Source organism: Phyllobates terribilis, unplaced genomic scaffold (genome assembly GCF_046119375.1).
Source record: "Phyllobates terribilis strain yellow unplaced genomic scaffold, ASM4611937v1 Scaffold_2__4_contigs__length_985480577, whole genome shotgun sequence".
Classification (NCBI taxonomy): domain Eukaryota; kingdom Metazoa; phylum Chordata; class Amphibia; order Anura; family Dendrobatidae; genus Phyllobates; species Phyllobates terribilis.
In genome coordinates, this window is record NW_027362762.1 from 345,191,316 (window position 1) to 345,216,415 (window position 25,100).

A 25,100-nucleotide genomic window follows, 5' to 3' on the forward strand; every position below is an offset into this window, starting at 1 on the left:
CTGAAAATAAAAGCAGTATTCAGACCAGCCAGCAATACCCCAAGGACCTGCCTGCACTAGACTCCATACATGAGACTGGTGGTCTCACAATACGGAACTGCTGATTAAGATTAATTATAAAGGAGCTTCCCTAGTTATTGTTTGTCTGCACACAAGAATCACAGTACAGTGGCCACGTTTGCAGATTATACCTTATATTTTCCGTCTCTTCATCTTTTTCTGACAGCTTTCTTTCAAAGTCTGCTTTTATTTGAGATAATTCTAGCTGGAACCTGAGGGTTTTGCTTTCTTCATGTTCAAGAGCGCCCTTTAAAGAATGGGGAAAAATCATGTATAAACTTTTTTGTATGCTTATACAGAAAAATATAAGTCATCCAATAATTGTTGTCAAAAATCTGTTTAAAATGTAATTTTTTTTTTTGCACAAATAATGGAAGTACAAAAAATGTGCCATGTTTATACCAGTCTCAGTATCTTTCTGAAAAAGTGAGCGGAGCTTAGCCAGGCGGGGGCATAATTTACACTACAAAAATGGCACACGTCAGCTGAAAGATGTGTGAAATTCATGAAAGGGAATTTGTCAGCTGGATTTCAATCCCCAAACAATTTATATGTGCTTGTATCACCTTCAAAGACAATTCCAGCTATACCTCTACATGGCCAGTCCATTCCTCTGTTACTGTGAAATCAGAGTTTGAACTGATATGTAAATGAGGCTGAAGATGTATGAATGTATGTAGATGTATGAGAGCCTCTGTCATTCCAGCTCTATTACCCGCCCTGCTTGACTGATGGCTCCTTTGCCTGAAGTTATGCAATATTGTGCCTTTCAAACAAACAGGAGGAGGCAGTGCTGGGCAGGGAATAGAGCTGGAGTGACAGAGGCTTCAGATCACAATAGCTCTTCAGCCACATTTATATATCAATTCAAAAGCTGATTTGTTAGTAACTGAGGCACGGACTGACCATGTAAAGGTATTGCTGGAATTGTTTTGAAGGTACTACATGCACATTTAAATAGTTTGGAGGGTGGGGTTAATCCTGCTGACAAATTCCTTTTAAGTACCTCTTTTATGAATTTAGCACATCTCACTCCAGTGTACTCTTCATCAGGACTTATATGCAAAACACCAGTCCCGATGAATCGGGGGTCATAGTGTTTGGCCAAACTTAAATACATAAAAAAAAACTGCATTTTTCACCAACGTGTCAGGGATGGGCAATTCATTTTCCACTGGTGCCACATAAGTATCTCAGAGGCTGCGTGCCCACGATGCGTTTTTCAAGTGTTTTTGCTGCTTAATTTGCGCACCGTATAAGCTTGTAAAACGCTTGGTAATCCGTGCCCCATGGTCCCCAATGACTTTCCGCAATTTCAATGCCCATGCTGCGGAATTTTCGCAGCGTTTTTGATGTGCGGAAAAATCCACAGCATGTCCATTATTTGTGCATTTACGCATGCGGAATTGCCTTCTCAATGCATTAAAAAACGCAAGGCAATTCCGCATGTCCAATACGCGCAAAAAATATGTGTCAAATGCTGCGCGCGTTTTTCCGCTTCATTTCTGCATCATGGGCACATAGCCAGACTGTTGTGGAGTTCTGTGCTAAGCTCAATGATTGGCTGCAGCAGTGATGTGTGCTTGTTGTGATTTCACCACTGCAGCAAGTAAACAGAGACTGTAGCGGCGGCACAGAGGCAGCACTGGATCTGAAAAGGTAAGAACATCAAATTATACTAATTTAATCCAGCACAGACCATTAGAGGCCAGAAACATATAAGCAAAAACTCTCAGGCTGTACAGCCATTGGGTTAGAAGCTCAGTATACCACACAGTACAAATCATTCCTTCATGGTACCAGAGAGCCATAGCATCATTCCGACAACCAATCATTTTTTCATATGGCACAAAGTGTATAACAGTTACATGGATGTATATAGTATAGCTTGTCCTCACCTCAGCTTCCTCCAAGGCCACCTGAACCTCTGACTTCTCCTGTTCTACTTGTTTCTTCACTTTCTCTACTTCATGCAAACTCTTATTGCCCTCACTGACTTGGTCAGTCAAATCAGAAATCTCCTCTGAAAATCAAATATCTATAGGTTACTGTCTAGACATTAACATTTAATGTAATAGAGAGACATTTCCAGCTCTGGCAGTTTACTCCTTCCCAGCATGGCCTAAGAAGCAACTTTTTTTTATTTTTCTGTTGATATGTATATATCAAGTGCCGTGAAATGGCCATAAAACATCAGTGTTCATTTTGTCATAAAAATGACTTGCCAATATGATTCTTCAGGTAAGTACGATAACAAACATGTAGTTTTTTTTATTATTTAAAGGGGACCTCTCACCATGAAATTGCAGTCCAATCTTACGGCACAGAGCAGGGAGTGCTGAGTAGTTTGATGTATAGTTTTGTGAGAAAAGATTCTGTATAACCTGTGTTTCCATCATTTAAACATCTGGGATTTTCGGTCCGGTAGGCGGTCCTATCAGTGACTGACAGCTATCTTTATATAAGTGTGCATACAGAGATAGCTGTCAGTCACTGATAGGACCGCCCACTGGACCAAACATTAAAGAGCAGAGGATTAAATGATAAAAATCACAGGTTTTATTGCATTTTTTCCATAAACTAGAGAGCTTGAATAAGCTTTTTTGCTAAATGTATATTTTATAGTTGTATTTATAACTATTTGAACAGTCTAAATTGAGAAGAACTTTTTTTACAAGCTGTATGGGAAATCTGTGTAGATAATTATTAGCTCACAATAGGTAGATATCACATTAAGATTCACACAACTGTATAAAAAAAATCATCAGCATTTCATCCAGAAAACTGCAATCTGTGTGCAATCCGCATACAATCATTTTTTTTACGCAACTATTAATAATTACAAGACTATTTACAGTTTCCTATGTTCAGGAATTGCAATGTATCAGTAAAAAACGGATGCTGTACTGTGACTCTGTATGGCATCCGATTTTTTTTTTGCGCACCCATAGACTTGAAAGGGTGAGTCTCATCTGGTACACGGATGAAGCTAGTGCATGCTGTGATTTTTTTCTTCACATACAGATTCGGTCAGTAAAAAAAAAAAAATCATCTGCACCGCCCCACTGAATAATATTTGTCCGATTTTTTACAGGCAGTACTCGGACAGAAAATGTGGTCGTGTGAAAGCGATCCTCTGATTTTCCATAAAAATGTTATACAACATGGCGAATGTATAGATAAAGTTCTTAGTGCTATTTCGACTCTATGTCAGAAACAGATCAACCAGTTCCCGGTCCTCTCTGCAATCATCTACAGTGACCACTAGCTTCCCAGACTGCTCTAGTGACACCATGGTTTGGTAATTCCACTACTATGGAGGAACATTTTAAACATTATATATTTTTTGATGTAAATCACAAACCTTGCAGATTCTTATTTTCCCTCTTTACGGTTTCTAAGATATCCAGCACTTCCTCATAGGCATTCTTTAGCTTAAACAGTTCAGTGCTCAAGCTGCGGGCCTCCTTCTGTGAGCCTTCAAGCTCAGCCTGGGCCTCCTCATACTTCTGTTTCCAGTCAGATATAATTTTATCAAAATTGCGCTGCTTCTTGTCCATGGCCGCAGCAGCAGCGTTAGACCTCTCCAGATCAATCATCATGTCCTCCAGCTCACTCTGCAGGCGATGCTTGGTCTTCTCCAGAGAAGCACACTTAGCATTAGCAGCTTCAACGGCCTCTTCAGCCTCCTGGAGCCGTGTAGCTAGTTTTTTTCTATGAAAAAATGTAAAAGCAATCACATAAACGTACACATATAAATGATAAATATTGCTTTCTTATGCTATGGCCTTTACAGTTATGGCTCTGTTTACATCTATGTAAATCTCCACATAATACCAGATCTGTTGCATGATGGACACTGACTGCGCCCAACAGACCTTAATCATTTCTAAAAAGTGCAGCACAATTTTTCCCATTAAAGAGAGGCAAAATGAACAAAACAGATGTAAACAGGGGCTAATGCATATTACTAATTGCAATTAACCAGTGATGCATAGTATGTAGGCATCTTACTATTACGCGCAAGTGGTTCGTGGACGCACTGTGCCATGGGGCCGGGCTAGCCTAGGACGGGCGTAGCTAAGCGGCTACCTGGTGTTCGCTAGTGCTCTTGATGGTGGAGTTAGACTTGAGATGCAGGTAGCGGCCATGTACCACTCCTTGGCGGTCCCCAGTACTGCAGCTGCTGACCCCAGGATCGCAGACATGAAAATGGGCTCGGAGTCGCTGGCAGGACATAATTCAGACACTGTTCACACAGCACGGGTTCTGGGTCACCGGGTAGGACGGGCACAAACTTGCAGTCCTAGCAGGACAGGATTCGGATACTGGAATAGGCTCTAACACTACAGACTCTGGAACGCTAACCAGGACAGACACGGGTGGAGGTTCAAGTACCACTGGTGCGGCTTCAAGTTCTGGTATCATCAGTGTGACTTCAGGGTTCAGGTACCATGGGTGTGGATTCAGGGTTCAGGTACCGTGGGTAGTGAGTATGTCGGTATCCTTGCCGGGAGGGGGGAAAGGGAACACGCAAGGACGTTGGCATAGCATTACACTTACTTTGCCTCTTCCAGCTCTTCTGTCCTTTGAATGGCGTCTGTTTCATATTTATTCCTCCATAAAGCCACCTCGGCATTGCATTTGGAGAGATTTCTCTGGAGCTCGGCTTTAGCCTCTTGTTCTTCATCAAATTGTTCACGGAGAAGATCGCAATCATGTCTGGACGACTGAAGAGCATGAGCCAGTGCATTTTTGGCCTGATGAATATAATGAATGTATTACAGTATGAATAGAAAATTTCATGAGTTGAAATGTTTGCCTTAGATAGACTATAAGGCCAATGCTGGGAGAAGAAACTGCATATGACAGCCGGACGAGACAGCAACCTACCACTACATGGCTGCCATGGCACTTTCCCCAGGGAAATTTTTTACATGCTTCTCCATTGTCACATTTCGGCATGGGTGTGTTTTTAATTAAAATTAAAGAGCAAGAACATGTGCAGTTAAGTAAGTAATCACCTCTGGGCAGAACATTTATCTATTCTGTGAGTCAATGGGTATGTTATGATCTGTGCATGTAGACGTCAGAATAAGTGGCATGTATGAAGTCTGGACATTACAAACTTGTATTTTTAAAGGGAACCTGTCACGTTGTACATGTCGTCTGAATCTATGGATATCATGATATAGAGAAGAAGAAGCTGAGCAGAATTATATATTGGTTTGATGGAAAAGATTCAGTATAACTTGTTGTTTGTATACATGAGTCCATTTAGTGGCCCTGCTCAGTGATTGAAGGCTATGTCTTCATGCATAGGCATATAGGGGAGACCATCAATCACTGAGCAGGACCACTCACTGGACCCATATACATACAAACACCAGGAATTTCAATGGATATAATACAAATTTTACTGAAACACACAAAAATGTATATCAATCTGATCAGCGCCACCTGCTCCATAACTACCAATGATTTTCAACATGACAGGTTCACTTTAAGTGTTGTGGGTCTCTGTTTCTGGTTGGATCAGACAAATAGACACAAAATTGAAGTTTTCTTCTTTGTTTTTTTTCATTTACACTTTGATGCAAGATTTCATGAAGATGCCTACAGCTGTAAAATAGTAAGCGGCATTTTCACAAAGCCCCAAGTGTCAACAGTATTGCCTGACAGTAGCGCCACAATTCCATTGATGTCTACAGGTAGTAAAAGAAAGGTGTGTGATGTAAACCATGTAGAGGTTATCTTTTAGCTGAAGTATTGCAGTACAAAACTACATTACCTTTGTTTCTTCTTCAAGTTGTTTTTTAAGCTCTTCTATCTGCTGAGTAAATGAAGATTTTCCTCGGGATAGCTGACTTATTAAAGATTCCTTCTCTTCAAGAAGTCGAGAAAATTCCCCTGTATTTAACATTTATGAGACAAATATATTAAATGTCAGCAATCAAATTGTGTTCTAGTGCCATTTGCAGTAGTACTTTGCATGCAAAGTTTTATTTCTGCATCTAATCTTTTTCTATCTCGAATATAGGTAGAGAACATCTTATGAACTTTTATGGATATCCAAGGGGTAATGTTTCTCCTTGCAGAGAGTGACATGTTAAGCATGTCAAGCTGAGGAGACTTTTAAGCCACTAGAGTTCTAGTTCTCTTCCTCTCTGAAGAGACAATTTGCATATTTCTCAAATGAGCATTGTGGATTAAAAGTCTCCTCACCTTTACATGCTTAACAAGTCACTCTCCGCAAGGAGAAACGTTACCCCTTGGATACCAGTCAGACGCCTCTCACTCAGTCAAACCATATCTCACACTTTACACTGATGAGGGGCAGTACCCCAAAACACAGTGTCTGAAAATTGAGATTTTAGTTTTGGCTATTATCCTAAGTCATGTGATAAGGTTCCTTGAAGAGTCAATATTGACTTTTAGGATTGCTACTTCCTATAGGTGGCACTAGAGTGCTAGTTCTCTTCCTCTCTGAAGAGACAAGTTGAACTTTTATGGAAAATGTTATGCATTCCTTACAACACAGTATTATTCTCCCTACTTACAAAATGACACAGTAACTCTGGAAGGATATTGGTTCATTTATATACAAACTGTATGGCAATAGCTTTATACTACCTATAGGTGCTTCTAACAAAATTAGAATATCATCAAAAAGTAAATTTATTTCAGTTCTTCAATATAAAAAGTGAAACCCATATATTATATAGAGTCATTACAAACAGTGATCTATTTCAAGTGTTTATTTCTGTTAATGTTGATGATTATGGCTTACAGCTAATGAAAACACAAATGTCATTATCTCAGTAAATTAGAATACTTTATAACAACAGCTTGAAAAATGTTTTTAAAATCCGAAATGTATGTTCAGTACTGAAATGTCTGTTCAGTAAATGCACTCAATACTTGGTCGGGCTCCTTGTGCATCAATTACTGCATCAATGCGGCGTAGCATGGAGGCGATCAGCCTGTGGCACTGCTGAGGTGTTATGGAAGCCCAGGTTGCTTTGATAGCAGCCTTCAGCTCGTCTGCATTGTTGGGTCTGGTGTCTCTCATCTTCCTCTTGACAATACCCCATAGATTCTCTATGGGGTAAAGGTCAGGCGAGTTTGCTGGCCAATCAAGCACAGTGATACTGTTGTTTTTAAACCAGGTATTGGTACTTTTGGCAGTGTGGACAGGTGCCAAGTCCTGCTGGAGAATGAGATTTCCATCTCCAAAAAGCTTGTCGGCAGAGAGAAGCATGAAGTGCGCTAAAATTTCCTGGTAGACAGCTGTGCTGACTTTGGTCTTGATAAAACACAGTGGACCTACACCAGCAGATGACATGGTTCCCCAAACTATCACTGATTGTGGAAACTTCACACTAGACCTCAAGCAGCTTGGATTGTATGCCTCTTGTAATGCACACGCCCGGGCTTAGTGGCGTGTGCGTGTATATGTAGTGATTCCACTGGACCGTGAATGCCTGGAGGGGCGTAACTAAGTATCCACCCGATCCGACCAGGGTCGCACAACGGCATACGACGCCAGTGCACCAAGGAGGAACCGAGCAGAGGGACCAGGTGCTACTCTAGGACAGACCCCGGACACGGCTGTTGACCCACAAAGGGGAATACAGGAACAGGCAGGTTAGACTGGCACACAGACTGCTGGGTATAGGCAGACACGGCTGGTATGCAGACTGGCGGATGCTGGTAAGCACGACTGGTATGCAGGCAGGGAGGTACTGGCAGGTACGACAGGTTGGAGCACCGAGTGGCTAGGACCCAGTACAGACTGGGACTCAGGAACAGAACCGCAGATGCGGTGGACAAACAGCAGAGTGAGGCCGCCCAGAGTGGCGAGCAAGAGCAGGACAAGACGAGACCGCCTGGAGCGGTGAGCGAGAGAAGGACAGGACAAGGCCGCCTGGAGCGGTGAGCGAGAGAGAAGCAGGACGAGACTGCCGAAGCAGCGAGCTAAGGGTCTGAGCAGAGCAAGACTGCCGGAGCAGCGAGCAAAGGGTCAGAGCAGAGCGAGACTGCCGGAGCAGCGAGCAAAGGGTCAGAGCAGAGCGAGACTGCCGGAGCAGCGAGCAAAGGGTCAGAGCAGAGCGAGACTGCCGGAGCAGCGAGCAAAGGGTCAGAGCAGAGAGACTGCCGGAGCAGCGAGCAAAGGGTCAGAGCAGAGAGAGACTGCCGGAGCAGCGAGCAAAGGGTCAGAGCAGAGCGAGACTGCCGGAGCAGCGAGCAAAGGGTCAGAGCAGAGCGAGACTGCCGGAGCAGCGAGCAAAGGGTCAGAGCAGAGCGAGACTGCCGGAGCAGCGAGCAAAGGGTCAGAGCAGAGCGAGACTGCCGGAGCAGCGAGCAAAGGGTCAGAGCAGAGCGAGACTGCCGGAGCAGCGAGCAAAGTGTCAGAGCAGAGCGAGACTGCCGGAGCAGCGAGCAAAGGGTCAGAGCAGAGCGAGACTGCCAGAGTAGCGAGCAAAGGGTCAGAGCAGAGCGGAAACCGCAAGAGCGGTGAGCAAGGCAGAGCAGAGCGGAAAACGCAAGAGCGGTGAGTAAAGCAGCCCAGGCTAGAACCGCCGGAGCGGTGAGCAAGGTAGAGCAGGCTAGAACTGCCGGAGCGGTGAGCAAGGCAGAGCAGAGGGGACAGGGCTCTGTTCACACGGAACAGACTGGAAGGGAAAGGCAGAACCAGGTACACACAGGATACTTGCAATGAAGTAGCGAGTGGACTCTAAACTCACAAACGGGAGTACAGGGACAACGAGTAGGAGTTAGGTACGGGATCAGATAGAGCAGGAAAAGGGAAGGTACGGACATAGAGAAAAACAGGTAACAGGCTAGGAGAGTATTCAGACAAGAACAGACACAGCAGCAAGATACAGGAGCAGTTCTAGGTATGCGGCCCCTAGAAGGCGGAAAGAACAGGCTAGGAACGAGTTCACACTGGCCTGGAAATACAGCCTCCAGGATAGGCAGAAGACAACAGGCTAGAAGATAGTTCAGACAGGACACAGTTCAGACACGGGAACTGATACCGCAAGGCAGGAAGCATAGACAGGACCTGGCACATCAGTGACAGGAAGCCAACTGACAGAACAAAATGCTCAGGCATGGATTCCAGGGAGGAGCTGGGTTAAATACCAGGTGACAGACAGCAATAGGCTGAGGACGCACAAGGGGTGTGCCTGCAGCAGCTACAAGAAGCAGGAAGTGATCGGGCGCCGCCCTTAAGCAGCAGAAACAGAGGCAAGCAGACAACATGGAGGGAAGCCAGGCTAGCAGACTGGACTGGAGATCAATTGCGCGCTCTTGCACAGTGGGAGATGGACCACTATGCAAGGACGCCGCCAGGTATGTTACACCTCTCCAGTGTCTCCACTCTTCCTCTAGAGTCTGGGACCTTGATTTCCAAATGAAATGCTAAATTTACTTTCATCTGAAAACAATACCTTGGACCACTGAGCAACAGTCCAGGTCTTTTTTTCCTTGGCCCAGCGAAGACGCTTCCGGCGTTGTCTATTGGTCATGAGTGGCTTGACACAAGGAATGCAACACTTGTAGCCCATGTCCTGGATACGTCTGTGTGTGGTGGCTCTTGAAGCAATGACTCCAGCAGCAGTCCACTCCTTGTGAATCTCCCCCAAATTTTTGAATGGCCTTTTCTTAACAATCCTTTCAAGGCTGCGGTTATCCCGGTTGCTCGTGCACCTTTTTCTACCACACTTTTTCCTTCCACTCAACTTTCCATTAATATGCTTGGATACAGCATTCTGTGAACAGCCAGCTTCTTTAGCAATTACCTTTTGTTGCTTACCCTCCTTGTGGAGTGTGTCAATGACTGCCTTCTGGACATCTGTCAAGTCAGCAGTCTTCCCCATGATTGTGGAGCCTACTGAAACAAACTAAGGGACCTTTTTAAATACTTAGGAAGCCTTTGCAGGTGTTTTTTGTTAATTATTCTAATTTAATGAGATAATGACTTTTCGTTTTCATTTGCTGTAAGCCATAATCATCAACATTAACAGAAATAAACACTTGAAATAGATCACTCTGTTTGTAATGACTCTATATAATATATGAGTTTCACTTTTTGTATTGAAGAACTGAAATAAATGAACTTTTTGATGATATTCTAATTTTGTGAGAAGCACCTGCATAACCTTCTGCTATTTTTATTAATGTTAATGGTACAAAAAGTCATGGGCACCATTTTCAGCTTGAAGTTTTCCTCTGTGAGTGGTGAGATCATTTAATTGACGAGTCATTTCATCCAACTTAGCTTTTGCTTCATTAAGCTGGTCTTCATAAGTGCGGCACAGTTTTTCAGATATACCCTAGAACATAGTACAAGCATTGTATTGAGACAGTTACACTCAGTTCGCTATAGACATGCACTTTATTAGAATACAGATAATTTTTACAGAAACAATTGGTTTACATCTTTAAAAGTAACACATTTGGGTCATAATGAATCTAATGGACTTGATCTGACAGATTTTATCCTGAGGACCACATTAAGGGTATTCGTACTTTTTCAGGCACTTTCTGCCTGGAACTCACCTGAAAAAGCACTAACAAGAAAAAACTCTAATAAGAATGAACAAATGGATAGCACTGTAAAAGTAAGTTGCCGTGCATTTGTTCATTTTTTTTTAACTTCTTTTAACCACTTTATGCTTCCAAACCTACAAAGCAGCTAAAGGAAGTGTACTGACCATTCTTCAGGTGGTTTGGCTCTATATATAAGGTAAAAACAAAAAGTAATGGGCGGCAAAACCGCCACAGAAATAACCAAAAAAGACACCGCTGGTATTTTACTGAAGTGTTTTCTGCTTGAAAAACTCAACGGGTATTCTGGCATCTAAAAGACATTGTGTGCACATACCCTAATATTGCCGGCAATTTGCGGACAACACTCTGCTTCTATAGTATTTAAATTAGTCTAGTACTTGGTATCTGCTAAACTAATAATTAAGTTTATGTTTTATTTATCATACTATAAAAAATGAAAGTTTTCTGTTTTATGTAAATTAAATTTTTTACAAAAATTTTACATTTTTTAAAAGGTAAAATAATGATATAGTTTCTAAAACGCACCTTAGATTTGACTAGTTGTTCCATGTTTGAAGACAGATCATCCGACTCCATCCTGAGCTCGCTCTTTTCCTTCTCCAGCTTTTGCTTCACTCTTTGAAGATTGTCAATTTGCTCTCCTAGTTCTGAGACGGCGTCTGCATGTTTTTTTCTTAGAGCTGCCGAAGTAGCTTCATGATGCAAAGTGACTTCTTCTAGATCTCGGCGTAGTTTCAGGTACTCTGCTTCTCGTTTCTTGTTCATTTCCAACTGGGCAGATGTTGCTCCACCGGCCTCTTCTAGTCTTTCACTTAATTCTTCCAACTCCCTTGTGAGATCTGACCTCTGCTTTTCTACCTTTGCACGTGCTGCCCGTTCAGCTTCCAGTTCCTCTTCTAGCTCTTCTATTCGAGCCTGAAATGTCAAATATCACTTGAATTCCATTTTCTTTTAGTCTACAGCATTTTGCTTATCAGCTTCATATTTGCTAATATGCATAACAAGTTTTCATATTACTTCTTTCATACTGTTCATACATTTGTCTATAGATTAAAAATAAATCAAATTGAATTTTGCTTGCATGGCATTAGTCATCTAGACAACCAATGGCATTATAATATGCAAACACACAAATGTATGCTTATATTACTCAGCAGTGGATTACCCTGGCCATTTATGCAACTACTTGTAATTAATAGTAATTTACTTACCTGAAGTTCCTTTATTTTCTTCTGAAGCTGGGTTATAATGGCCAGTTCATCTTCAATTTTAGAAGACATCTGATTGATTTCAAATTCCTTCCTATTAAAGCCAGCAGACAAAAATTATAAAAAAAAAACAAAACAAAACACATAGCTATAACAACAGGAGAATTACCTTGAAAAAAAAATTTGCAGGATTTATAGAAATGTAGCCAAGAGCAAAGAATGGGTAAAATTAAAAGAAATGATACTCACTTTTTCAATTCCCCACCAATACACCACCTGCACTGCAGTTGTTCCTGCTAATATATGCTAATTTCCTGAATACATGCTGACATTAGCGCTGAGGCCAGTGATTGGCTGCAGCAGTCACATAAATGATGTACAGCTTTAGATTGTTGCAGTAAGTATCCAGAGACGGCCAGGGACCACTGGTGCTGGAGTGGCGGGGGATTGAAGATTTGAGTATAATTGTTTTCTTCTTTTAATGTGAAATTCCCTGCTCTTGGCTACATGTTTATAAATCCTAGAAAACCTCTTTACGACATAGAAAAGTAAACATATAGGGCAGAATCATTAAGATTGGCATTGTGCATACCAGCCTTAATAAAGGGAGCACTGGAGTGAGATGAGGTGAGGGCCACTTAGTGAATTAAGTGTATCATATAACCTCTGTTCACCTGCGCCAGAAAAGTTACTCCAGCCAGGGACTAGAGTACATTTCTGACGTAAGTTATGCCATAAAGTGGTGTAACTTTTGATGGATGTGCCGGGCAGCCTTTGCCCGAGCCTCATCCGGCAGCACTTTGGCGAAGCTGGTTGGGACTACATAAAAGTACCAAAAGTCGTTACATTTTTGCGTAACTCCGAGTTGATATTTTAAGGTGTTTTACGACAAAGATCTGGCATAAACACCTTCATGAATCAGGCCCATAGAATTTCCTACAGTTAGCAAAATGGCAAATTCAGGTAAACACATAAATGTTTCTACAGGATGTCTGCCATCTGCACACTTTATGACTGGCATTAGCACTATTTTTTTAATAATGAAGGAGTGAATCTGCCTAATTGAGAAGGTTTTCTAATGGGACTTTCATTTAGTTGGCCTCTTATGGATTCTTAAGCTTACTTTTTTAGTTTCTCCTCCATCTGCTGCTTATCATTTTCGGCATCCATAAGACTCTCTTGTGTCAGCTTTAAATCTCCCTCCAGCTTGCGTTTAGCTCTTTCGAGATCCATTCTTACTTTCTTCTCCTGTTCTAAGGAACCCTCAAGCTACAAAGAAAGAAAAAAAACTGTGATTTTTTTAATGTAAATATCTTTTCTTGCAAATCCTTAGCCTTACTAAGGCTTCATTGTGTATTGGGTCTACTGTTCATTTCACTTACTCTATATATTTTATATGGCTGTAAGTAACAGCTTCATAACAAATAGCTCTCTAACAGTATTTCATATAAAACCACAACAAAACTGCCAAAATGATCAAATTTGTCTCATTTATTTTTCCAGTGATGGTAATTGAACTGTATATACACTTGTTATTACATGTTTCTGCTTGTACATTGTGTATTAAAATATCTATAGACAAAAAGTAAAAAAAAATCCGATCTTACATCATCTACTTGCTGTTCCAGCTTTGTTTTGAGTTTGGTCAGACTGTTGACTTTGTCTTCTTCTGCTTGAAGATCATCCAGAGTTTGCTGATGTGCCTCTTGTAAAGCTTTTTTCTCCTTCGTTAACTTGGCAATAGTATCATCCAAAGTTGCCATTTCTTCTGTTAAGTTTTTGACCTGGAAATGAATTGGAAAAAAAAAACATGCTTGCCATAAGAACCTGTTATTGCACACACATTACATTGTTACCAATATGACCTTTATTGCATTTTCATTCAGATCTCATGCGCTACCAAAAAAACAGAATACACCATTTACCTTATTCTCTGTTGCATGTTTTTCCTTTTCTGCTTTAGCTAATGTTATTTCAAGATCATCAATGTCTTTCTTAAGTTCTGAACATTCATCTTCTAGTTTTCTTTTCTTAGATGTGAGTTCAGAATTCATTTCTTCTTCATCTTCTATACGCTCGGTGAGATCCTTAATTTTGGCTTCCATTTGAATCTTAGTTTTAATTAACAGGTCACATCTTTCCTCAGCATCAGCCAGAGTGTCTTGTTCCTAGAGGGAGAGGTTTCAAAATCAAATGATCTTGCACAAGTTAGCTTCTGTACTAAACTGCTACTTCATTTTTATTGGTGTATGATTGACTTTCTGACATTTGGTGTTAAGATATGGTATAAATCCCTAATATGTAATGATAGATAACGATAAAAGAAAACATTTTTAGGATGGAAAATGTATTGTAGATCACATTGTATAAGAGATACAGAACAGTAAAATGCTTGTGTGTATATATATAGATTGGGACTTTGGGACTCCGAGAACGGAGATATGCAACCCTGACCTGAATTGAGATGAGGTGCACATGCTCGACCTCCATTCATTGTCTATGGGACAATGAGCGCTGCACTCGACAACCCTAAAGTCAATGAATGGGGCAGAAGTCAAGTATTTACCCTTTAGGACAGGGCTAGAGATCTCCATTCTCAGGGCTGCAGACCTTCAATCTCAGGATCACAAGAAGTTCTACTGATCAGCAAGTTAATCCCTATTCTTTTTGGTAGTAACCCTTTAAAGTCTGACTTAGGAATAGTTTGTTTCCAACGGTAGTGCAGCTACAAAATGAGAGAGTTAGAGCCCATTAATATGTGATGTTTTTGGATTATATGTTATTATAAGTGAATGACTGGTGTGTATTGAACGTGAATATTATCTAATGTCTATTGTTTTAAACTACATTGTAATTAGCTGTAAAAGAGATAACTACCATAAAGCAGCTCTTTAATTTTATAGATGTGTAATAAAGACAGTTGCAGGATGCATCAATGTGTTTTATAATTATTTATTCTGTTCAGGATTTTATTTAGTCTTACTGCTTGTAACTGAAGTGTTAGATCGTTCTTCTCCTGTACTAATGTGACTTGTTTTTCCTCCAGTTCTTTCCTCCTGGCTTCTGATTTCTCCAGTGCCTCCTTTAGCTTGAGGAACTCTTCTTTCATGTTTGCCATTTCCTTCTCTGTTTCTGCAGACTTCAACAAAGGTTTAATCTTGAAGAAGAGCTTCATCCAAGGCCAGTTTTTAACTGTCATGAAAGCTCGAATGTTCCATTGGATAACAAGCAGTGCATCCCTAACAAATAAAGTATACTTTCTTATTACCATATTTAGTAGACACTAACAGCTTCAGTAGTTTTGTTATTTGTAGAAAGATTTATTTTGTACTATGAGTTGTCAGTGATTAAATATTTTTAAAGAGATTAAATATTTAAGTGTTTTTTTTAATTTTTTATATATTTTGCAGGCGCTCCTGCTGAGTTCTGGATCCTGAGACCCCCACCAGTAGCTCAAAAAATGATTGAGAAGTGTGTAATTTGGGAAGCAGGAGCACACAGCTCCTGCCTGAGTGAGTGTGCGGAGTATTGAATCCATACTCTTCTCTGTGCACTGACTCCGGCATTTGCTATACACTCTTGCCTCTCAAGCTGCTTATTTCTCAGACGTCTTCTGAGCATTTGGTGAGGTTCTCCAGACATGGATCCCCACAAATCTCCACACATTTAAAGTGCCTACAAAATATATTAAATACTCAAACATTTAGTTATTCTTTATTATGTTAGGTTAAAAAAAACCCTGAATCTTTCAAAATAAAATGTACGAAAGTCGTAATCTTGTAAGATTAACTAAACTTTTTGTAGTCATTTTTTACTGCATTATCCTGTAGTGCTGTTTCAATGCCCAGTTTGTGGTCCTTTAGAAGCTGCTTTCAACTGTTGCTCAACAAAGATCCCTACAGTCCAAACAGACTGTGTATGGAAATTCTGCTGTCTAACTACAAGGATTGGGAGAAGAGAGGCTCACACAGGTAGTAGCCCATACACAGAATGTTTAAGTATTGTGTACAGATCTTTGATGTTGATCTAAAATTGGTCATCAATGTGTTCAGATTTTTCTAAAGTAAAAGACAATTTATGTTACTAATAAAATAAATTGGTGATTCTAATTGGATTATTTTTATGCCTTTACAATAAGAACTATAACAGTGGAAAATTTGTGTAGCTGTAAAAAGTCCTGGGCCCCCACAAATCTACAAAAATTTAAAGTGCCTACAAAATATGAAAAAAAAAATACTTAAACATGTAGTTAGTCTTTATTATATTAGGTTAAAAAATCATGTATCTTTCAAAATAAAATGTAGAAAAGTCATAATCCTGTAACATTAACTAAACTTTTTGTAGTCATTTTTTATTGCATTATCCTGTAGTGCTGTTTCAATGCCCAGTTTGTGATCCTTTAGAAGCTGCTTTCAACTGTTGCTCATAAAATCCCTACAGTCTAAACAGACTGTGTATGAGAATTCTGCTGTCTGAATACAAGGATTGGGAGAAGAGAGGCTCACATGGGTAGTGGCCCATACACAGAATGTTTAAAGGGGTATGAACTGGGAACTGAAAGAGCACTACAGATTAGTGATTGGGAGAGAAGAATGCAAAATAAGGTAATGCACAAAACAAGTGCACAGCAGTGATCGATTTGGTGGGGATAACAGCTGACCATTATATCAAGGTTATGGCTAGCTTACATCATCTTATTGCATCTTAAGGTACATTTTTATAATGTAAATTTATGTGCAGCAACAATAATAGACACGTATGGAGTGGACATATGATTCTATTTACTATAAGGTAGCCAAAGACCATGTAGATTACTTAAAATCTTGAAACATAGAAGGCATATATGATCTGTAAGGGAATATTAATTAAAGCGTTATCGTAAATTCAGGTTAGATAAGGAAAATCTATTTTTACTTTGCATTCCTTTTAGTAATTCTAAATTACCTTCTTTCAAGAATCTTTTGGAATTCAATTCTCATTAGTTTTCCCCGGGCTCTTGCCTGAATCAGTGTGAGAATTTTAGCTAATCTTTCATCTCGCATCTCTTCAAGATGTCCAAGGAGACCAGCCTTGAAAAATACCTAGTGCACATAAAAGTACGTTATATTTTTCACTATCTTGAAGAACACGTGATGATAAGAGCACAACATTTAGGAGATGATATACTTGTACATTGAATGTGCTGCAATAACATCTTTTAAAGGGCTTTTCGCTTTCACTGAAATGTGGAAAAAAGGTTGTCAATGCTTAAATGTAACAATATACAGATCTGTTGAAGGTCCTTCAGCACATGCACTTACTCCCTATTGGTCATTTTTGAAAGTGCTGCAGTAGTGATGTCCTGTCTACAACTTGTGACCACTGCAGCCAATCATTGGGTGCAGCAGTCTAGTGCCATCTATGTCAACATTTCCGCTAAGCAAATTGATTGTCAAAAATGGTCACGTGTCGTAACCAGGATGTCACTGCTGCAGCCGTGGACAAAATGAATAACGGTGAGGAAGCGCTGTATTGGCATGGGATTTTACAGGTATGTTTTTATCTGGCTAAAACGTTACCACACCATTTTTTGCTGTGTAGACATTAATAGGAAAAGAAGATTTGATCATCACAAATTTTTATTTCTTGTAATATTGCCAAAGTCTAGGAGTCTATTATTGTGTCATTACGAAGAAATTATTCCATCCCTATTAGGAGTAAGTCCAATGTATAATCTATTCTACTTTTTTAGTTTTAACATTTCTATATCTCTATACTTGTTGCCTATACATGGTACCATTATTTAAAAGAACTAAATTTAAACTTCTCAATTCAGGAGCTTACTTTTGTGGCTAAAGTGTGAGATTTCACTTTTACAAGTAAATTATGTATTGTAATACAAAGATTGCAAGCGTTGTGCAAGGTGAAAATATTGATGACCTTTCCTCAGGAAAATTCATCAACATTAGATTGGTGGGAGTCAAACATCAGCCCCACCGATCACCTGTTTGTAGTTCTTGTAGAAGCCAGATGTACTGAGCCAAAACGGAACCGCTCTGTACACTGAGTAGTGGACACTGCAGCTGAGCTCCCATTGACATCAACCAGAAGCAGCAAACAGTGCTAAGTGTTGGAAACCAACCAATCAAATATTGATGGTCTATCCTTTACATGGGCCATCAATTTTAAAGTCATAGACAACACTTTTAATTTGGGAATCACCAGAAAAAATACTTATTAATACTATAAATTCTTAGACTAAATGTTAATAAATTCAATTATTATTAACCTTGGTATGCCCAAAACGATACTGTGTGTGATCAATGTCCAAAGTTCCCAAGAGTTTTTCAGAGGCTTTCCTGCTGTCTACAAATTTGTCCTCAGGGATGGCGCTAGGATTCAGAATACGGTACCTGTAAAAGCAAATTAGAAAATTGTGATTAAATTGGGGATACCTCTAGGTTTTATGGAGCCTGGAACAAAAAATAAAAATTAAGAGGTGGGATAATGCTGCATTGCCAAACACAGGTACTACGAAAAGTGGAGCATGTGCTAATATGAGCTTAACTGAGACCAAATGTAAACAATAAAAAAATTGGCGCTCATGAACCTTCACCCCCTTCAAACAGAAAATCACTTGGGGTGCGCAGTCAGACTCCCACTGGTCTAATATTGTTGGCTCATGCAGAGCAAGTTTCATCAATTTTAAAAACCTGGATAACCCCCTTAACAAAAAATTACAAGTTTTCCTTCCAGGTTTAGTAATTTATAAAGTTGTTTTGATTAACCTGATCCTATGGTAACCAAGATAAGTTTTTACTTTTGTAATTGAGTTTTTAATTATGCTTTCTTTGTGCTGCTGAACTGAAACAGATGATATAAAGCACTACTTCTATACTCCACAAAATAGGTTTTAGATTTAATTTATAAATATCTGACTTTATGTACCATAGCAATCTGAAGTATCTATATTCCCATTCCCATGATTATTGGTAGTTAATTAGTTAACATACGGAATTCTCTATGACTGATAACATACCTCTGTTTGAAGTCAGCATACAAAACCCTGTTTGGAAAGCCTTTGCGGCAAATACGTATTCCCTCTAAGACACCATTGCAACGGAGTTGATGAAGAACCAAGTATGGGTCCATAGCACCTAACATAAAATACAGCATGTATTCATACAACTAAAGAATTATTTGAAATATTGACACAAGGCTCTAAATGACGTGGGAAATTACCTGGAGTCTTAGTTTCATTGGGAATGATGCAGCGCACAAAATGTGGAGCTGTTGATCTCAGATTGGTCATCAATTTGTTCAGATTTTCCTAAAGTAAAAGACAATTTATGTTACTAATAAAATGAGTTAGTGACTAATGGAATTATTTTTATGCCTTTACAATAAGAACTATAACAGTGGAAAATTTGCGTAGATGTAAAAAGTCCTTAAAGTTACACTAAACAATAACAATGCTGTTTTGTCTAGCGGGAAGTCATTCATCCACCCTCAAAGGTATAACTGGCTCCTGCCATGGAAATCATAATTTTCTGTACAGGTTTTAGACTGCTCATGACATCCTCCACCATGAACACACAGCAATGGTAGAAGAGCCTCCTTCTGAAGACCCCTATAGATCTTTAGAATTGCAAGTGCTAGGTTTATATAGCTTTGTGGGTAGGGTAATCACCTTCCCTCCTTTTCAGCTTTTTCCTGTCTGTTAAATTAAAACATCACTCCAGCGTGTTTTTTTATCAAAAGACATGGAGCAAAATAGTCCAAAAATCCGTATAGCAACATTTATTAAATATATAAGGAAAAGAGGCCTACATACAGTATAAATATGCAAAGTACATACAAATTCAATAGTTGGACACAAGTATTAAGGACATGCTGTCCACAACCAGATTTAGTGGGTGGGAAGATAAATGGGAAACCAGGAGATACATAAAGTGGCAGTGCTCATATAGTCAATAATGCATCACTATATGCATCCTATTTAATAGACCCCAAATGCCTATATAACATATATGTGTTAAACATTCATGAGAAAGCAAAGCAACAGAGTGTCAGCGCTATGGTCTATTGAAACTAAGGGTGTGTATACCCCTTTAAGGATACCTCCTTAGATGGCATGAAGGTAATTCCATTAAATCTTACTCATGTTCCCCACGTGGAACAATAGGTCACCAGTCCCAACGTGCGTTTCGCGTGGGCTTTCTCGGGGGGCTGTGGTGTGTGTTTTTTTATTGCAGTGCTGGAGTGGTGATACTAATCTAAGTTCCCTGCCCCTAGTCTTATACTCACCAGCCGCTATCTTTATCTGTTTTCGGCGCCGCTCCTATCGGTCTCCAGCAGTTTGTACCTGCCGGATCTCTCCAGTGTTTGCTGGAGCAATCCGAAAGTCACAATTCAATGTGAGTCCATGAGAGCCAGAACGAGGCCCTCATAGACTTGCATTGAGAGCTTGTGACTGTTGCCTCTGACTTCCGGTCAGTTAGGAAATGCAGTCACAAAATGGCGGCATGGGACAGGAGTGGCGCCGGGAACAGCTGTAGGGTAAAAAAAATCCAATTGTTATGGATGATATCTAGCTGTTCTATTATTCAGCATAATAACCATATTGCACTATATTTACAGAAAGCTAGGAATGTAAAAAAAATTACTTTGTGCATGGAGGACACAGTTTGGAATGAAGCTCCCTTCTTGCGTTTCTTTTCCCCACCTTGATCAGCTGTGAATATTGAATAAAACAGTGAATTCAAGAATAAGTATGAGGGTAATCTGCATTTATCTAAATGTATCTAATTTATACAATGTGATTTTCTTGATTATTTTTGGATATTCTGTCTCTCAATGTTAAAATTAACCTACCCTTAAAATTATAGACTGTTCATGTCTTTGTCAGTGGGAAAACTTACAAAAACAGCAAGGGATCAAATTATTAACTTCACTGTATGTACTTAATACCATGTTTGTTGGAACTATACCAGACATCTAGAGGAAGAGGTTAAAAAATTGTATTGCTACACCATCTTTTCAATAATATCTGCATTTAAGTAAAGCATTCATTAGTATTTTACTTGTAAATAGCACAGCATGCAGCAACTGTATATTTTAATTGTAAAATAATGGAACTGGACTGACATACAGTTAAAGGTTTATTCCTACAATATCAGTCATGGCTCACTGGTGTAAAATCCTAAAATAAATAAAGTTTTCAAACGCAATCAGTTTCCAAAAATGTTTGCTGATCCTGATATGACTGTCTAAAAATCTGTGTGTCAGAGGATTTTCCCTATCTGGATGCCATGGATATGTCCTGTAATTGTTTCATGGCTGGCCGCACTTGCTCAGTAGATACCTGCTAGTCCTCTATGAGACTCCTGTTAAAGGAGGATCAGCTCTCCTCCTCTCAGACTGCACGGCTTGGCTGTGTGGTAGATGAAGCCGAACAAGCACGGAAGAACCAGCCACTACACCTCTTTTTTCTCAGTAAAAGCATAAGTATAATTTGTTATAATGGACACCTTCTTACTATAAATACACCAAACCTTTGATCAATACTGTCTGCTCTCAGCAACCAACCAGAGCTTAGCTTTCATTTTTTAAACAGCTCCAGGAAAATAAAAGCTGCACTGTGATTGGTTGCTATAGGCATGAAAGGCAGGATTTTGAGCTAGGAGTTGACATATAGCGGGAATTTATCCAAAACAGAATTGGATGACAGAGGAATAGAAACCTTTACAAGGGGTGGTGGGAACAGACAATTTATTTTATTGATATATTATTAGAAACTATGGACAGCGCCATATCTCCTCTTATCAACTCTGCCTTGTTGGCCCTAAGAGATCATAGAGCATTTAGAGGAGTAGCCTGGAGAAGAAGCAGAGGTTTGTGGGAAATGTAGTTTACAGTGTCACATGGGCAGCACCCACTTGACACTGAGCAGATGGACACAATTATGGAGGACCTGGAGCCAGAAAAATATGAAAAAAAAATAGAGAGTGAAGACTTTGGTTAATACATATATTATTATAAAGCAAGAAGGAGTTAAAAATTAATAGATTCTGGAATAACCCTTTTAATTTTTTATATATGTCATTGGGGCTCCCTTGATTTTCTTGGCTTACTTGGTTCATCGAAGTGAAATATATCACAGACAGCAGTTATGGATACATACTGTAATATTACTACCTTCTGAGATAGGTAGTAAACTTGTAGGAGGTGATATTTGGTATATGTGCTGTAACCCATCTGAAAGTCCATTAAAGACTCATGCTTAATTTACATTTCATGCATCGATTAAAATATTATGACTCTTTAATATAAATCATTATTAGCAACAAGTAGACATTTATAAGGTTACTAACCGCTATCTGAGCTGACATAGTTTTCAAACAGACAGCCCAGAAGTTTGTTGGATGACTTCTGGAAGAGTTGCACCACTGTTTCATTAAGTGGATCCTTATTTTTTTCCAACCAACCAACAATATTATAAGGAACCTACAGGTGAAAAACAACTAATATATGAAATGTACATTATATATAGTATGATATATATGGTATGGTATATGATATATATGGTATGATGCCATTACATGTGCAGATATTTATCGTGTAGACTATTTACTCTGGGGCCCACTTACCACTCCAGCGTAATGTACAAGCTCAAAATGAGCCTCATATTTTCTCTTCTTGTCAGGTCTCGGCTTTTGCAAATTAGGTGATTTTCCAAGATGGTTATCATAAAGTTTAGCTTTAAATGTCATGTCTGTGGCTTTAGGAAACATGCACTCTTCTTCAAGGATAGACATAATCCCCATAGGCTATCACATGAAAGATATAAAATGTATTAATATTGTATATGCAACCAATGAATAAAAAAAATATAACATAGAAAATAGTGATGAGCGAGTATGTTCTGTTAACCCTTTCGCCGAGTATGCTCGGGCGAGCACCGAGTAGTTACAGCTGCTGGGTGTTATGTTTGAATCACTCCCGTGTGCATGATTTGCGACTGTTTGACAGCTTTAATACATGTGAGGAATGTCTATTTCTTACACATTCCTCACATGTATTAAAGCTGTCAAACAGTTTAGGGTTAACAGAACATACTTGCTCAACACTAAGAAAAATGAATTAATATGAAGTATTAGAGGTGGTGAGTTCTCCTTCAATAGAAGTCTTCAAACAGAGGCTGGATAGACATCTGTCTGAGATGGTTTAGTGAATCCTGCATTGAGCAGGGGGTTGGACACGAGGACCCTGGAGGTCCCTTCCAAGTCTAACATTCTATGATTCTATGATTAATCTTATAATAGAATGTGCATTTACAAAATACAATCATTACCTTTTCAATCAGGTCAATGCAGGCCTGTAAGTCAAGTCCAAAGTCGATGAACTCCCAGTCAATACCTTCTTTCTTATACTCCTCTTGTTCCAACACGAACATGTGATGGTTGAAAAACTGTTGCAGCTTTTCATTTGTGAAATTGATGCAAAGTTGTTCAAAGCTGTTATACTGAATAAATAGAAACAATTGGATTTTCCTTGTATAGTTACACAAGTAAGTATAATGAGACTGATAATGCTGATATTAGAGTATTCATTTGACCTACAGAAATGTTCTGGAATTACGATCTGTATAGACTTTCAGAACCAGACTGAAAGTGAGCCATACTATTTAACAAGAACTAAAGTGCTTATACTGATTTAAGGCCCCTGTAATGCGTCTGATTTTCTTGTATGTGTTCTATCCATGTTTCTCAGGAATAGACAAATTGTCTCTTCAGAGTTTCCCAGAGGAGCATTGCGGCTTAGAAGCCTCCTCACCTTGACATGCTTAACATGTCACTCTCCGCAAGGAGAAACATTACCCTTTGGATCCCAGGAATAGAACACATACGTTTTATTGTCTATTGTGCTGTTTGTATGTTTTTTTTTTTGCAGACTGTCTGCAAAAAAACAAAGTGACGTGTCCATTTTGATCCGAGTCACAGATCAAACTCATCCATTCAAGTGTATTGGTCAGTGAAAAACACAGACAGCACACCAATGGCATTCTAGTTCCATTTTAAGCTTTAGAAACCTCCATCACTTTTTTTTTTTGCATACAAGAAAAACTGCTGAAACCTTGGTGGTAATAACTGACACTCTGACTAATCACTGATGACAATTTTATTCAGCAGACTGATCAAAATCGGTCATTTTTTCACATACGCAAAAAGAACGGATGCATGAACCCAGCCTGACTGGTACTGTGTGACTAATAAAATACATAGCTCACTTATCCAGTACCAGATAAGTTGGAAATCTATGAACTCTAACTTAACATAAAACTTCATTTACTCATGTACTAATTAAGTATACTAGTAAATACCAATAATCCATCTATTATAGAAAATTTTGACTCCAAGCATTACCTGTCACATAAAATAAGATAAACAGATAGTACTCACCTTTCCCAAGTCTAGCACCTGCAGCTTCAATCTCAGTGATTTGGCTAAACTGGTGATATCACATCAACAGCTCACATCACCACTGCAGCCAATCATTGAGCTCTGAGCCGAGATAGACGGCATGAAACACTGAGCTCAGTGATTGGCTGCAGCAGTGATGTGAGCAGTTGACATGACATTACCGATGCTGCTAAAATATTGAGACCATAGGAGCGGTGGAGAGCGGGTGCTAGACTTGTGGAGGGTGATTTCTATCTGTGCAAAGCGTAAACATATTTAAAATATATTTAAAAGCTGCTAACTCTGACCAAAAAAGCAAGGACTTCTCTGGAATGTAAAACTTATTTCTCACATGTGTTCCTATTATTTCTGAAACCCTTACTAGTGTGAAGATGAAATATAGACCCAATATAGAGTGTTTTAGGCTTATGCAATTAAGGTGCAGGCTCAGAAATAGGCCGAGAATAGGTGAATGAGCGTTTTGTAAGAATGTTTATTCCCAATTATCGGCCTGTGTAAACATGCCGGCAATCACACAATGAACTAACAAAACATTTGCCCTTCAGGTGCTTAGATCATTTATGGCAACATAAAAATCATTTTATAAAACGGGGATGTGCTTCCGATAACATGATGATGTGTAGGGAAAGAACGATCTTAATAACAATCGTTCTGTTCCCATTAGTGTTCGTTGTCGTGTGTAAAGAGAAAGAGGAACACCAATCATCATTATTGATTTGATAACAACCAAGACTAGGCCATCTTAATGCATCTTAGAGCTCATTCAGACAGCCATATTTTTTCAGTCAGAGTC

The 25,100-nt window shown here is 39.5% G+C and overlaps 1 protein-coding gene across 1 annotated transcript in view; it reads right to left on the reverse strand.

Moving 5' to 3' along the window:
• MYH15 (myosin heavy chain 15) overlaps window positions 1-25,100 on the reverse strand; it is a 109,774-nt gene that overhangs the window by 24,330 nt on the left and 60,344 nt on the right. The window contains exons 15-34 of the mRNA XM_073669088.1: window positions 23,179-23,349; window positions 22,475-22,654; window positions 22,199-22,331; window positions 20,492-20,559; window positions 19,068-19,155; window positions 18,865-18,982; window positions 18,115-18,238; window positions 16,791-16,927; window positions 14,830-15,085; window positions 13,772-14,014; window positions 13,454-13,630; window positions 12,970-13,115; window positions 11,850-11,940; window positions 11,164-11,553; window positions 10,274-10,400; window positions 5,852-5,970; window positions 4,624-4,820; window positions 3,425-3,774; window positions 1,959-2,083; window positions 192-307 (exon numbers count right to left, since the gene is read on the reverse strand). Coding sequence (XP_073525189.1) covers window positions 192-307; window positions 1,959-2,083; window positions 3,425-3,774; window positions 4,624-4,820; window positions 5,852-5,970; window positions 10,274-10,400; window positions 11,164-11,553; window positions 11,850-11,940; window positions 12,970-13,115; window positions 13,454-13,630; window positions 13,772-14,014; window positions 14,830-15,085; window positions 16,791-16,927; window positions 18,115-18,238; window positions 18,865-18,982; window positions 19,068-19,155; window positions 20,492-20,559; window positions 22,199-22,331; window positions 22,475-22,654; window positions 23,179-23,349 — 3,356 coding nt within the window. The remainder of the gene's footprint in view (window positions 1-191; window positions 308-1,958; window positions 2,084-3,424; window positions 3,775-4,623; window positions 4,821-5,851; window positions 5,971-10,273; window positions 10,401-11,163; window positions 11,554-11,849; window positions 11,941-12,969; window positions 13,116-13,453; window positions 13,631-13,771; window positions 14,015-14,829; window positions 15,086-16,790; window positions 16,928-18,114; window positions 18,239-18,864; window positions 18,983-19,067; window positions 19,156-20,491; window positions 20,560-22,198; window positions 22,332-22,474; window positions 22,655-23,178; window positions 23,350-25,100) is intronic.